Genomic DNA, 15,980 nt, shown 5'->3' on the forward strand with positions numbered 1-15,980 from the left:
TTATCTTACATCCCAAAGAGTACAAGTAATTGGTAACATAGTATAAAGCATTTTTTGGGATCCTTTGGAAGTCATATTGGCGCAGAGATTTATCAAGGAAGACAGGCAAGAACTCCTCTCATCAGCATGAGTTGACATGGATATACTGAGATGCAGAGCTCATTTATCTTACCCAGCCCTCTCTGCCAGTCAGTCAGTGTTGCAAGAAAGCACACACAGTCTCAGAGCTGAGATGCAGATAGATAATGAGCTCAAGAAATATGGTGGGTGTATCTGGTAGGATGCAGTACAATGCTGAACACACCCCTGAGGGACGTAGCAGTCGCACACCATTTCTGGTTATGTTTTATCTGAGGAACATAAGATTTTTCTCTTTCAAGTTAAGAAACGATATGTCTACATTTCAGATTCATACAACTGTGGAGCAAAAGTGGGCTGACATGTATTATTTTCAAATACAGTTTATAAAGCTGATGGGAAGTAAAACACAAACACAAATTTGAATTTCCACCATAACTTTATTCTTTCAGAGACATAAATTCTTTAAACAACCTGTGCAACAAACATACAGACATGCTCAAATGTAGATTCATCACAGTGATAACAATTTGCACGCCAAAAAAATAGTCTGTGAGACTTTAATCATTCCTACGAATGGCTTTTTTACTGCTCACATTCTTCTAAAACAATGTTTAAAGGATACTCAGCCCCCGGACTTCAGATGAGGAGTAGTTATTGTCATCCAGAATCCCCCTTTGCAAAATAAACCACTAAAGTGATTTTATAGCCTATTACAGTCAGAGAAACCCTAACAATAACTATGAGAAACGGTGCCTATTGTCAAACCGCACACTGTGCATGCATAGAGGTAAGGGGATGGAAAGCTCCTCTGACAGAAACTCACCAAAGTACAAGAAACACCAAAGTCTGAGATTATGTGCATGGGTTTTCAGCTGTTTGACAGAAGGTTAAAGGTTGCATTCTGATTAGGATCTAACATTTAGTTTTTTTTTATGAAACACACAAGATATAATGTTTTCTGTGTCAATGAAATGAAAAAGCACACATTAAAGGCCCCTGAGTGCCAGATGCACCGTTACGAGACCCAAATTTCTCAGTTTGACATATTGAGTCATTTACAGTATAATCTATGAAATATCAGACAGACAAAATATTGAATATTTAGAACTCATCTCTAAATATCAAAACCACATTGAAAAACAAACAAAACATAAAAAAAGTCAACATTTAAGGACATACATGGAGGCTATCCTGGGAACGCATGTGACAGATCCTAAGTAGACCTAAAGGAGCTTTTGGTGACTACACTGCAGCTGGCACAGATCAGGGTTTGAAGTTCTGGAAATCTAACTGACAGAGCATGGGTCATCCTTGCAGGGCTTAACATCCCCCTGCAGTAACTGGATCATTACAGCCTTGGTCAGGTAGCTGGAGGTGCCCCTCTTTCCTAATGGTGGCGTGTTGTAGAATGTCTCCATTTTATCCTGGGACAAACAGTGAAGGACAGATGATGACACATCTTTTCAAGTAATGGGTTTTTCAGAGAATCTATCCATGCAGCCGGTTACAATTTGGACAGACATTCAGTGGAGATATCTGGCACAATAATGGGTAACCTGACAGCATGAAGGCAGGACTTTTTACCGGTTTCTCTGTTCCTTCACATCGACTGCAGTCTTTCTGGAAATCATTAAAGGCTTCCTTCACCAAACCATCCAGATCCACCTTGTCATTGAACTCCAGCTCTGGGTTTCTCTCCAACACTATGGACACCACCATCAGCAACTAACAGCATGGAGGAAAAAGTATGGAGGAAAAAAACTATTAAAAGGAATTTGGAACAATGTAATATTTTTGATTTCTGATCTAAATGTATTTACAAGGAATATTCAAAAACTAATTTCAAACTAAAAGGATAACCAATTATCAACTAAGTTAGCTCCATTTTTTTTAGATTCTATTCCACTGAATTGGTCTGAATACCTCTACAATGATCTGTCTGTACTCAGGCAGAACAATGTTCTTCAGCATGTCCTCCACCAGCAGTGAGAAGTTCATCTCATACATAGTCATATCAGACAGTGTAGGTTGCTGCAGGAGATGTTGAAAAAGAAGCGAGAGAACATGCAAATATATCAGATGCTGAATCCTGTAGCCTGATAGAATTATGAACATTCTTTATTGTTGTGACTGCTATGAAACGAACACACTGTAATTCACACACATTCTAATCACAGTTATTGCATGACTAAGTAGTCACAAATACATCTTATTTTGTATTCTGTTAAAATGTTTCAAAATGAAAGACTTGAAGGCAAAATATGTTTGATACATATTTACTACAACTCTTCTCCACCAGACGGGCTTTTCCCTTTAAGAAGGGGGCACTTGTTAGGATAAGATGTCTTTGTTGTCACTGTATACAAATACAGTGAAATTGCAGTTGACCATCACAGTCGTATTAACAATTATAGTCGCACACAAATCAAACTGGACATCAAAAAACAACATACAAACAACAACAGCTGAACCAGATAAAGGGTAAGTCTGTTAGTGAGTGTTTTGAGTGACATGTACAGTTTTTCTGAGGGCAGTTCGAAAAGATGGAGAGAAGTGTCCTGCTTGGTAACTTTGGTAACTGCTTTGCTATGGTAACAGGTGTTGACAATGTCCTCGAATGACGGAAGCTCCAGCAGCTTTCTAATGAGAGTGTTTGGTGTTATTGTGTTAAATGTGGAGCTGTAGTCCACGAATAGCATCCAAACATGGGACCCTCTGTGCTCCAGATGTTGCAGTGCAGCGTATAAGATGAAGCTGATGGAATCCTCCGAGAACCTGATGTGGCTAATGTGTGTGTGAGCTGTATTACCAAGAACAGTAGGATGCAGCAAAGGAAAAGTGGCTAAATTATTCATAATCAGCCACTAAATGTCCATATGGGCCCAGGTTTCACAATAACTGTTCTAAATAACAGTGAGTCTCTCAGAAGTGGAACTAAATAGCCAGGTGATGCAGTTCCAACTTTGTCTCTCTGTCATTACTTACTGCGGAGTTGGTAACAACACACCACAGTTAGGAGGCACTGTTTTGGGAAATATTGCAATACTTAAGGTGATCGGATAACTACAACAGTACTGCCATGCTGCTGGGGTCTCATATTTTAACGGTAGCTGGTTCAAACAGTGGCAGCAGCTGCTGACAGGGGCAGTCCTGGCTGTAGCAAAGCCAGGGCAGCTAACATTTTGTCGTTCTGTTAAAAACATGATAACTGAGATAGCAGCAGTTAAAACATTATGAGAGCAGGAATTAGAGGACAATAATAGTGCTCATGAAATTACCTGCAATCCCCAGAGATATGGATGTGCCAGTTTAAAAAACATACAAATAAATGGCCTTAATTAACTAACATGGTGAAACATTTTTCATTTTTGTTGTACATGCTGATGTTGAGACGTCCCCCGTTAATTGTAAACAATATGAGCAGGCTTAATTAATTGCATTTGTTCAAAACGACAGGAAAGGTTGATGTTTTCCCATCTGTGATATGAAAATCCTTAGTTGAGGGTTTGATACTGAGAGAATAATGCTCCTGGCATTCTGACTTTGATTCGTAAATACTGAATATGCTCAACTTTCTTTTATGCCAAACTGTTCAGAAAAAAAAGCTCTGAAATGAGTGAAAGTCAGTGTAGGTTCTTTGCACATGCACAATAATTACATCAATTTGTTTTAGTGTCTGAATTCTGCATGTGACATTTAGGCACAATGTAGCGCTCCCAGAGGTCTGAACCAGGGGAGCAAAAACATCTAATGGCATGTTCATCAGCAATGCACAATATCTACTACAACCCCCCCATTTTGTAAAGTGATAATATGTTCTGCACAAAATAGTGTTGACTAGCAACAGCAAAACTCTCCTTTTACACTATTTAAGCTGTTAACAGTCAATAAAATATGAACAGACGGTCTGAATAAGCAGTGAGAGTGTAACAGTGAGCCGCCATACAATGTACCAAAACACTAAGGTTAATGCAGCTAAATAGAATTCAGCCAGCATTGTTCCTTTTTTCTAAAGCTGTGATTTCCCTTCTGTGACAGGTTGAAATGTCACAGGGTGAGTATTTTGTAATTAAAACATTTATTGATTGTGTTGACCAACTAAAAGGCAACACAACAGAAAGGTCTGTGCAAAAAGGCACTATAGATATATAACCAATAGCTTTTTGAAACAGCAGCACACAAAACACAGCGTCACCTTTAACCAGCATAAGGTCAGTGTATTTATCCCGTGAGTGGAGAGGTGGGTACCTGAGGAAGGTGAATTCCGGCCACCATAATACCATTGGGGGTCCTCTCCAGGATCTGCCATACACGGTCATAAAAGCCCAGAGGGGTTCTGTTCAGAGAACCATCGATCTGACGCCTGCTCAGCCAAGACCTGAGGGGGAATCAGGGAAACTGCTGAACCAAGTCATATAAACAGGAGGAAAATAATTATAGTAGCTGTTGTGCTTGACAAAATTGTCTGTGAGTCAGTGTGTATAAGATGAGATGAGATAAGATAAAACTTTAATAATTCCCAGGAGGAAATTGAGTTGTGGTAGAAGCCAGTAGATGATAAGATAGAAATGCAGATAAGACAGAAGATAAAATAATTAAAACAAAAAAGATAAAACAAAAGTAAATGCATTAAGATAAAGCTGTCTTCAAAAGCAGATTTGTGTGTTTAAAGAAAGGAGAGGGCATAGAAAACATTTCTAATAATGTGTGTGTTTCAGAGTACCTGTTGGTGTGTTGCGGCTGCAAGACGTCCAGCAGGAGCTGCTTGATGTCACTGGGGGAGAGCTGGTAGATGTCCTGAGGTGCCATGTCTCCAGCTCGGATCTTCAGCTCGTGCTTCATGGCCTGAACAATCCATCTGGAAATTCCCATGAACCACACATGATGTTAAAGACCACAAAATTAACCCTGCTAGGTCAATGAGGCACCAATTCACAATTCATTTAGGATTTACACATGGATTTATCTTGGTAAATGGGTCAAATCCAAAGTTGAAAGTCCAATGCTATACATAACCTCACAGAATTTCCAACATTGTGTTTCAATGTTTTTGATGCCATATATCGAAAAAAAACAATCTGGGTAGAACTGTCTCCAGTCAATGAACAGAAGCCATTTATATGGACTGTTGTCCAACCCAGACTGCAAACACAAATGACCTGAAATGTTGTAAAAGGTTTGACAAATTTGAAAGTTTTTTTCAGCTAATGTTCTCATAATAAAAGGAGAATTACAGCAAAGTGCAAGAACTGGATGAGATAATCCTGCTTGACAAAATAAGAAAGAGTTGTCAGGGGCAACAATTCAACCATCCTGAAGCTGACTTTGTTCCTACCCAATTCTGATCTTGAGCATGCCGCTGAACAGCTCAGGGTTGTTGGAGATAATCCATCCGATGTGGATGACCAGCTCCTGCTGGAGAACAGCCTCCCTCTCACCACCGCAAGGGGAGCACTTGCTATATATGATGCCCTGGATTACCCCTGGAGATAGAGGGTTGGAGATCACCTCTTCCTCATGCCCGAATAGACCAAGAGTCACCTGATAATCCCGTGCAACGGCACACACACAAATACACGCACAGGAAAAGGAGTAAAAAGACTGCACCCAGATGCAGAGCTTTCTGCAGTGTGAAACATGTGCGAGAGTGTGCATGTGCACAGATTGGCATGTGCACAATACTTTCGGAAAGGCACAACTCCAACATTAATCTTTGTTGAATCACTTTGAAATTGGCCTCCTCTCCCAGAGTCTCATAAAAAGGAGCAAACAATTACAAATGTCAGAATTAGCATCTTTTGAAAATTACACCTCAGTAATCTTGACTGAGCAAAAAGAAGGTTGGTGCTGGAAATAAAGTTTACGAATCCAAAGGAAATGCATTATGAGATTTCAATAGAAAATATAATCAAAATTAAACTGACTTAAAGGGGGTGGTGCTTCTTTTTTTCCTACAGAGCTGTTATTGTAAAAGAAGAAACACATTCATCTTAAAATTTTAAATCTGCTTTTCCAATCATGTTGAGAGGAACATTCCCTCCGGTAGGCAATCTATATGCAGATTCACACCTTGAGCTACTTCAGCATAATGAAATGCCTAAAAATGTTCAGAGGGGTAAAAATGAGGTGAGATAACTGACACCCTTGAGGGGAGGCTAATCTCTGAATAATACTTGACAGGAAATGATACGCTGAAAGTCATCCAGCATGAGGTGAAGGTATCAGACAAATTCACGGGTCACAGTGTATCAATTGGCACATAGTGTGTCCAGACAAGGTGCATATTAGGATTCTGTGGTGGTCACACTGGCAGTCTTACTACAGCTTCAGCTCAAATACACACACAGTGGAGGTGAGTTGTGATGAGCGACATGAGCAAGCAGCTGGCCTGTGTAATTCCCATAAGATGACAGCAGGCGCTTTAAAAATCAAATATTTCTAATTTAATTTTTGTTTTCTGATCAGTGAACATTAGAATCAATGGCCAAACATTTTTCTACAGAAGTTTGAGAGAAGGAATAGTCACTACTCAAGCCCGCTTGTCTGTGTGCCAACTTACCTGCTTGCCATGCACTAAAATACTAGTAATACTTGGAGCAAGGCTGTCCACTAGCTTAGTTAAGAGACTGGCAGCAAGACGGACAACAGACCTAGTGGGCGACAAGACACAAGAACATTCTTGTAATATTTGTGACACATAACAACTTACAGTTTGGAATTTAACATACTGCTTTTGGGTGGTTTGGCTTTTGTTTCCATCACGTGACTCTGATAGCATTAATATATAATAGAAAAGTCATTTTAAATTATTGCCATTGTTCCAATATTCATTCAAATTGTTCTAAACACATTAAAGTTTTTCCACATAAATTTGGTCACAGCAAACCTTTTCTACAATACTAACACTGTTTCAATATGAGTGTTCCAATCATGATTCACAACGTATGATTTAGTTATTAAAAGGCCAAATTAAAGGTTCGCCTTCCCTTAAATGTTTTAATGTTCACAAATTTATGAATCCTTCATTAGGAAGATTCTGTGCCTCTTTCAAACCGCCTCCTCTCACCTGCAGGAATCCTATGAGGAAAAGTCTCCGCACAGAAACATGGACGTGAAGCAACCCTCACAGAAGCAGTGAATACATGAATCAGCTGAAACCACACTAGCTCTTATTATATGCTGACGACAACTCTTTCTTTAATGATGGTCCATGTCACTCAGTGTTTAAACCTTAAACTATAGAAAGCTATTTCTTGAGCACAGTAAATAAAAAGTTTCAAATTTAGGGAGCATAATGCGCTGTCAAACCTCAAGTTCTTTCTTGAGAAACCTATTCCAAGCTTCAGTTCCTGGCTTGTGGTAAGTATTTGAGTTGAGTATTGATGCTATTTCTGACCAAGCATGAAAAAAAACAAAAAAACACCAGACTTTTCTCTTTTGTAGGATAATCAAGTTCCTCTTTTCTAAAATATGAAAAATATAATGCTGTTATATACAATATAACAGCATGCAATAAAAGTTGTCTTGTCAGTCAGCATATTCAAATCAAACAATGGACACAGAAAACTGAGCACAAAGGAGTTGAACAAACTCAGTCCTGAGTTGTGACAACAATCATATTTGGTCAGTTGTTTTAAACCAGGCCAGCAGTAAACCACAAACTAAATAGAATTTTAGCAACCTTTTGATTCAGCATTGTTTGATATTCTCCAAAAAAAAAAAAGGGGGTAAGCATTTTTTTATTACATGTCCTTGCTTTGGGAAATCCACTCAAGCAAAAATATCCAAAGAATCTGGGATACCTGAGCATATTACTGTTTACCACCTGTGCTGACATATGTGCAGGATCTGGATATTACTGGAGTGAACAACATTCAAAGTGAACAACGATTAGAAAGCAGTACAATAAGTCCTCAAAGTTGTTCACTTTCATTATTAAAAAAACAACATTACTTTTGTCATCTTTATGCTACCACATCAAATATAAAGGTATTACATTCACCATAGATGTATTTATCAAAGTCTCTAATTCTATTTATCAAATTCTATTTCATTTGCGGTGCACAGCCGGCCTTAGAGCAGCAGGTGATGACAATTAAGGAGCAGAAGCGGAGATCCAGTCTCTGTTGGTTAATGTGGAGGAAAGCCAACACTGACCACAAGCTTCAGAATACATCCAGGTCAAGGTTATTGCTAGCGTGGCCTCGCTAGCTCAACCAAACTCATGACTGTGTGAGAGCTAGCAATGCTCTTTTTGTTATACTAAGCCTGGTGGTTGCGCTGGAAATACTGTAACTTTAGCTGGTCAACATTTTAAGATGCTAAGAAACTAGTGGTCTGTTCAGTTACAACTGTTACCAGAGAGTAAAAACTGGTCAATGAACCACTGGATGATCAAAAGGATAGACCTGGACAGACCACTGGATGATCGGTAGTTTTTCTGCAAATTCTGCATTTCTGTACATCACTGCATGGTATTTGCTTTATTTGAAGATTATCATACTTTTTGCACTATATATATTTTACACATTTTCTTTCTATTTTTCCTTTTTTTATCTTCTGGAAATGTAAAGACTTTGTTTCATTTTCAGTTTTAGACGACTCATTTGAAAAATAAAATAGGAAATACTGCCTTTATGAAGATTTAACTTTTAAAACACCCAATGGATACTGTATTCACAGAGAATCCTAAAGTTTGACAGGGCTCAACCTCACACAGCTCTCCAGCTGGTCAGCTAACCGTGACCACGCATGCAGGGTCTTTACTCCATTTCTGCCTAGACATTACCTGTTTCCCATGCACCAGAATTGTAGTGATGTGAGGAGCTATAGAGCTGGCAAACTTCTTGATATTAGCAGCAGCTTGGCGCACTGCCAGCCTGCAGTTCAGCCAGATTAAATAACAGTTATTGTCAAGTGTCAACATGAGAGGATGGTTTAAGAGGATGATAGACAAGGGCATTTCTGGAACAAAGGTAATGTGTTTGATTAAAGGAGCCTCTAGGAAATCAGAATGAGAAATGAGATCATGTTTTTAGAGACCTGCACTTTATATATTTTTGTGCATGTGTGAGAATATCAGACCAAAGCTTTCTGCTTCCAGCTCTTCTGTAGATTCTCTCCAGTTCATCCATCAGATTTTCTGGAAAAACAAATGTTTCAGACTTCATAAAAACATTTTTTTGTCATTTCAACATTTATCCCCAACATGGCCCATGAAGGCAGGTATGACAAATATGAAAAACATGTCATGATTTTCTTCCAGGAAGGAAAAAAAATCTTGGGTCATCAATAAAAGAGCAAATCTGCAAACTGAGGTGATTACATTTCTGCTCATCTCTTCTGCTTTTCTTTTCCAGTACAAATTTGAGACTAATTCTATTAAGTTATGCAGTCGTTTACAGTATGTGGTTACCATCTTTGGCGAGGAAATCTGCCCCCTCTCTTCTGAGGAGGATGCTGGCAAGCTGAGCCTGACTGGCCAAGCAGTCGCAGTCCTGCACAAACACACATGTATGTGGACAAATCGAAGATGAGACAGGTTGTATGTTACATGTGAAGACAGTCACAGTATATCCCAGCTCTGCAAAGGATGGGAGCCTTTCTATTAATCAATATTGTTTTTTTCTCCTGCACCTGGCATTAGTGTATGCATTTTGTTAAACAAGATAATTGTGAATTTCTGGATCTTTTCCCTTCAAGTCCATCAACTTACATGAAACTTCTGCATGATCTCATTGGTGGGTTTCTCCTGCCACTCCTCAACACTGATCTCTGGCTGCTGTTCCATCTCTGAGGCGTTGGGCGTGCTTGTCTGTCTCTTCACCTTCGAATGCTTCGGCAGCTCCAGCTCCTCAAAGCTCTTAAACTCTGGGATCCTTTGCACACACAAACACAGAAACAGATCATTTTGTATGTAATTTAGAAACAGACAGCAGATCGAAAAATAATTTTGTATGTTCTTATTTTTTTATCATTTGCAAAAACCTAACTTTTAAAGTGACATACTAAAATACTGTTTAAATAACTGTTTAAATAATTAAATGTTTGTTGTTTTAAGCTAAACATGTCCAATTTCCCATAAGGAGTTCTCACTCTGCCTCATTGACACGCAGAAAGTCCAGCTGCTCCACAAACGCTCCAGATATCAGTGTCTAAAAGGTTAAAGAGAAATAAAAACAAAATTGATCAACTGCAAAGTTGTTGTTTTTTCTACATGGACTGCAACCTGCAAGAAATAAAACTGTAGCAGTGAAAATGCATCTCAGATGGCTTACATGGCAGCAGAGGAATCAGAGAGGGCGTTTGACTCAGTATAAACTGTAAACTGTAAATATACTGCAAAATAAATGTAGTGAGCTGGGAACTAGGCTCACCATTTCAAATTACAAATGTGTTCAAATGCAGTAATGAGTTTCTAGCAGACAAACAAATCGTCCTGTGGTCCAAATTTGATATCAGTCATACCAACTGAAGCCAACTGAAAAACAAAAATCAGAGGTGCAGGACTGGAGCGATCCTGCTCCTCATAACAATAAGATGAAGAGCAGAGATGTTTCAAAGCTGTGGGAGTTGGCTGTGAAGTGAATAGCAAATAGGCAAAGGGAATATCCAAAGTTTTTACTGAAAAGCTAAAAAAAAACAAAAAAAAAAAAACAATATGCGAACATCTTTGCTTAGTAGAGAAGTAAAAATGACAAAACCTGTCATTTGACAAAGGATTTGGTTAAAGTCACTCATGTCAAGATTTTTCTAGTTCTACCTTAGCCTAATTTTTCCAGGAGTCTTTCTTTTCATTTGCAGCAGGATTTGTGACCCAGTGAGGTTTCTTTGAGTTTACAGCTGGGTTTCTAAGGTACATCGTCATGGTGATTTATGCTGAAAAGCTAATCAGACACAGAACATGTTGTATTTGGGATAAGAGATCAGCAACAGATAAGCAACCTTTACTGAGCAATCAATTATTTTACAATTAAGAAAGAAACCATCAGATGTATGTATGTAAACCTAGTTGTTATTGGGATTTGGAATGAGCGCTACATTATTTTATCAAAACTATTGTTTTTTCATATTATAGCACCACATTCGGTCATCTTTGCCAGATTATTTCAGATGGTTGGGACATTCATTTTCAAAAACTTCCAGGTTAGAAACTTACCATTAAAACATCTGATCATGTAAATCACTCTTCTTCTTCTTTTTTATACATACTTTGTCGCCTGGATCTCATTAAATCTGAGAGAAAGCTTATTTACTGGCTCAAGCTGTTGTGTTTGTTCTGTGCTTGCTGAACACCGCCAGGCCTTGCACACCACAACAATACACCTGCGACACATTAACTTAACAGAACACACAACTGTAATTATAGTCCGATCTACTCCATCTTAATCATGGGGCAGTGATGTGAATTAGATTAATTAACTAATGCATTCTCACAGTCTGCAGGGTTTTGCCAGTTTTTGTCTCTGGCATTGGCTGCACCAACTGTGTTGCATTTACCTTGGTTTATTTCTGGACTGTATCCTTAGATTCCTCACATTTGATTATTGATTATTATTTGATTTTATTTTGATTATTATTATTCCTCACAAGATTACAATCTCCTCTTCACATTAAAAACCTACTGCTCCAGAACCATGTTTAATGGTTGATCATCTGTTGCCAATACTCTGATCACTGCTTATAGTGAAGAAATTGTGTCAAATTTAGTGGTAGTTGTAGATGCTGTTTGTTATTTCATTTTCTGAAACTTTATAGTTTCAGAAAACTTTATAGTTTTAGAAAATTACCTTGACTTTGCTCGAGTTTATCAGCAGGTTTGACAGGTAAAAGAATGAATATATTGCATCACTTCTTGGGTATAACTTCATGGGTATAACTCAAATTTTACAACAGCTTCCTCAAATCTCCTGAAGGGGAGTATTTTATTCATCTATTTTTTTTGTTCCGAGTATTTTCTACGAGCCACACAAAGCTTAATCCCCATCTCTTTTCCGACATAGTCGAGGCTAAAACCACACCTACCTTTAGCAGACAAACAACAGATAAAAACTGAATCAGATAAATCAAGGTCAAGTGCAAATAAATACTGGGCCGCTGTGGAATAAATTAAGGATTCTGGAGCAAGGATTGGAAAACTTGATAACTTGACAGAGATAAAACCGTGAACAACACAATTTGTTCAGGAACAGTTGGAATATCTGCAGCAACTGAGCCAAAAGGAGAGAGTCAACAGTTGCACTGTAGACACCTTCATAAAACGCAAACAATCAAAAATGAAACAGCATTAATACTGATTCATTACTCTGCTTGTGAAGACTGGGAAAGCCACAGTGTTAGAATATGATTTCAACTGACTCCCATCCAGTCATTCTTCTTTCCATTTTCTATACCCGTCTAATCTAACTCAGGGTTGCAAAGGGGCTGGAGCCTATCCCAGCTGTCACTGGGCGAGAGGCGGGGTACACCCTGGACAGGTCACCAGCCCATCACAGGGCCACATATAGACAAACGAGACAGACAAACACCACCACTGTTTCCCATGAACAACATTTCTGCTTACCCCTTACGCAGCAGAAACAGGGCCTCCTATTTTAGATGTAAATTCAATTAAATGGCGGAGGAGAGATTTTTAGGGTTGTCACCCCTTCAAAAATGTCCAGTAACAGTCTGCTTCCCACATGTCCCACCTACCCAGGTGTTTTCAGCTGCTTAAACACATAACATTTATATCACAGATAGTTTTCTTTAACAATACTCATATCTGTATTGCACGATCAGTGTGACCCATCTCATATTTACTTGTTTGTTGGTCATGCAGATAGAATTTTGTCTCAGCATATTTCTGTCAAGCCCTGAAGATGTGCAGCATTATTCAAAGTGACATGTATGTGTATGCATGTCAAACAGGAGGCACTCCACATCAAAGCATCAAGCATACAAAAAGACTCTCTGCACCGGCTTATTTTGTTTTTGTGATTTTAATATTTTCTAAATGTACTTTATTGCTCTAATACTTGGGGCAACACTAGTAACTCCATAAAACTCACTTTTGTGCCTCCATTTCTATTAAAAATTATTTAGTGACTTCACTATTAATTGTTAAAGTATTCCAAACTAATTAAAGCGTGAATTTTGTATTGATATTCCAAAGACAAAGTATAACTAAGCGATTTCATGAACTGGATTCACAAACCTGAAGTCTGTCAACGTGAACTTTGACTCCTCCGATGCTGCCTTTCTTGAATGATGCCAGCATGTCCAACACTGGGTTGAAGCGGCTCCCTCTGTTGAATTTACATGCTTTAGTTAGTTTTCTCTCCTTTTCCTTTCACCACTGGTTACATACGCTTATATTCCAAGACACAATATCTGGATTAAACCCACGACAGCTAAAACCTCTGCATAAATCTGTATATCATTGCTTTATTGGGTCTGCTGTCACCAACTGTACAGGTCATCACCCTGATCAATAGCAAACTGATGACTGTTGAGTTGGATCAATGAGAGCTCACTGACTCATTTCATATGCAGCAGTGTGGCTGTTTAAGTGTTAGTAGCACATGTAACATATGGCTCCCAGGGTAACGGTCGATATTGTTATAATCAGCCCACCAGCCACGCTTTAGTGATACAAATGGGAAACATTATCACCCAATCAGCAAGCATATACAGTAGCACCCTGCAGTCATAAAGATAAATGGTACAAAGAGAAGGGAAAAGAGGTGAAGGAAGCAAGAGAGAAATGTTGAATGAAAAATGTTTAAAAAGTAACTCTCAAGACTCTTGTTGCAAAGCCCGTATCAAATATAGAAATAGATCAAGTGAGTAATGCTTAGAGAGGCAGAAAAAGAGAATATCTTGAGGACTAAAAGAAAAGCACAAAATAGCCTTTTTGGATTTTGTGTGTATTACTTGATGTTATCTTCACGGATGAGAACCAGGAAGAGAGGTCGTCCCTGCATCTTCCAGCACAGCTTGATGAACTGCAGTGCATTCTGCATACAAATACAAACCCACAAATTTCAGATTCTCATGAACATATAATTTCGGTTTAGAGTATTTCTGTGCAATAGGTGAATCAGTGGCATTTCAAAGTTCTGCCACCTCAACTGTCGAGCTGAGTTTAAGTTGTAGAGTTCCTCGTGAAACAATATACTTAAAAACTAACAGGATTCTAAAGTGGAAGTCAGCACAGATATTCAGGAGAGTTCTGAAAACTATTGTTAGTGAGCACAGTTTGTTCCTGCATCCAGAAATGTAAGTAAAAGTTCTACCAGACTGAGGCAAAGAAATCATTTATAAACAAAATCCAGAAATGAAGCTTCCTTTGCTGGATCTGAGCTCATTTAAGATGGACTAATGCAGAGCTACATCTAGGAACCACCCATTTTTCACATTATTTTAGTTTGTATTTTCAATGGCATCACCATGGGCACCATAAGGGCTGTAAATTGTGAATTTGCATGTTCTGTTTGCTAGTCCCTCTACATTTTTTTCATATTTGCATCAGCAGATCAGAATGGATAAACATCTCCTTGTGAATATCAGGGACTGACTTAAATCAAGACACTTCAAGCATTAAGGCTGCGCTATTTCAAAAATTGAATCACTGCCAAATGTGGAGAGAGTGCTGACAGCACACCATGATGATAAAATTAATGGAAATAACATGTTAGCAAGACAAATACATACAGAAATACACACACATCTCTTATACACATATCAGAGTAATATGATATCTGAAAATATCAAGACAAACGGATGTTTTTGATAAATAAGTATTGTGGCACAGAATACTGAAATGTAAAAAACAAAGGAACCTGAACTCAACAGAAAAAGGAAAAAAGGGTGACCCACTCTGGTCTTTTCTGGGCGACATGCTTGTATAAAAATAAAAAAAATCAGTTGAATATTTTACTTATTATTTACTTAACAAGCCTGTTCTTAGTCACAGTAGTCATATAAACAGTCTCATCAAGAAAAGAAATACAGAGAATCACTTTAATGTACAGGTGTACTGTACGGGTGACAGTAAATATATTCTGCCACCAATTGATGAATGCATTATTTCTGGAACTTGATTATGTACCAGAAATCCCACAGAAACTACCAATTACTTATCATTTACAGGAATGCTTTTTAAATGAGGCCACAATTTATCAAAAGACAAGATATTTCCAACCAACCAACCACTCCTCATCCTGAGTTGAGGCATTTATGGGGAGAGAAATGGCAGAATTTGCATGCTGTTTGATGGCCAGCATCAATCAGCAATCAAACCCTAACCTTGATTTCCTTTTATTTCTCCCAAATGTAAAGCTCTGTAAACAACAAAAACTGAATATGAATCAGTTATATAAGTTCTACAAACAAATAGAATGAGACCCTGACTTACCTTAATGTCATCAATCAACAGCATAACATCCTGGGACAAGTAAAAGTCACTTAGATCAAACACTATTGGGTAGCACACCACCGTCTTGCCCAGGATACGATAAATCTAGAGAGACACGCAGACACACACAGAATTGCATTAGAAGACTGATGGCTCACAAGTAGCCACATATACATTATTTTGGACAGCTTATAAAACAAGCCATCCATCCTAAAATAGAGGGAGCACACAGGAGTCACACCACCATTTCCGATAACCCACACACAACTGGTGGTGTGTGTGGGTTATCACACACAGATTGTCACAGGGGCACATGCTGATGATGTTAATATCCTTTGGCAGTCTGCCATCTTCCCCATAAATGTTCCATTATAATATTGTCTTAGCAATGTGTTGGAAGTCATGAATCATTTGTTTAGCAATGCCTTTGTTTGAGAGAGCTGCTACAACTCAACTTATTTGGTTGTGCTATGACCTTGACTTGGGACAAAGTGTGAGCAAA

General features: G+C 38.4%; 1 protein-coding gene across 3 annotated transcripts in view; it reads right to left on the minus strand.

The window, feature by feature from the left end:
- Positions 1-445: 445 nt before the first annotated feature.
- The window catches only part of phkb (phosphorylase kinase, beta), a 104,289-nt gene continuing 88,754 nt past the window's right edge, over positions 446-15,980 (minus strand). For 2 of the 3 annotated variants that reach the window (XM_072381005.1, XM_072381003.1), the window contains 14 exons: positions 15,479-15,583; positions 13,996-14,078; positions 13,277-13,367; positions 10,177-10,235; positions 9,797-9,959; positions 9,497-9,578; positions 9,166-9,223; positions 6,641-6,731; positions 5,417-5,622; positions 4,805-4,939; positions 4,330-4,459; positions 2,005-2,112; positions 1,666-1,806; positions 446-1,505 (listed from right to left, as the gene is read on the minus strand). In XM_072381005.1, coding sequence (XP_072237106.1) covers positions 1,368-1,505; positions 1,666-1,806; positions 2,005-2,112; positions 4,330-4,459; positions 4,805-4,939; positions 5,417-5,622; positions 6,641-6,731; positions 9,166-9,223; positions 9,497-9,578; positions 9,797-9,959; positions 10,177-10,235; positions 13,277-13,367; positions 13,996-14,078; positions 15,479-15,583 — 1,590 coding nt within the window. In that variant the 3' untranslated portion in view covers positions 446-1,367. Of the gene's footprint in view, positions 1,506-1,665; positions 1,807-2,004; positions 2,113-4,329; positions 4,460-4,804; positions 4,940-5,416; positions 5,623-6,640; positions 6,732-8,869; positions 8,961-9,165; positions 9,224-9,496; positions 9,579-9,796; positions 9,960-10,176; positions 10,236-13,276; positions 13,368-13,995; positions 14,079-15,478; positions 15,584-15,980 lie in introns of all 3 variants that reach the window. The other variant, XM_072381004.1, reaches the window with a different exon arrangement.

The sequence above is a fragment of the Leuresthes tenuis genome, unplaced genomic scaffold (genome assembly GCF_036924035.1).
Source record: "Leuresthes tenuis unplaced genomic scaffold, fLeuTen1.0.hap1 SCAF_2, whole genome shotgun sequence".
NCBI classification, from domain to species: Eukaryota; Metazoa; Chordata; class Actinopteri; order Atheriniformes; family Atherinopsidae; genus Leuresthes; species Leuresthes tenuis.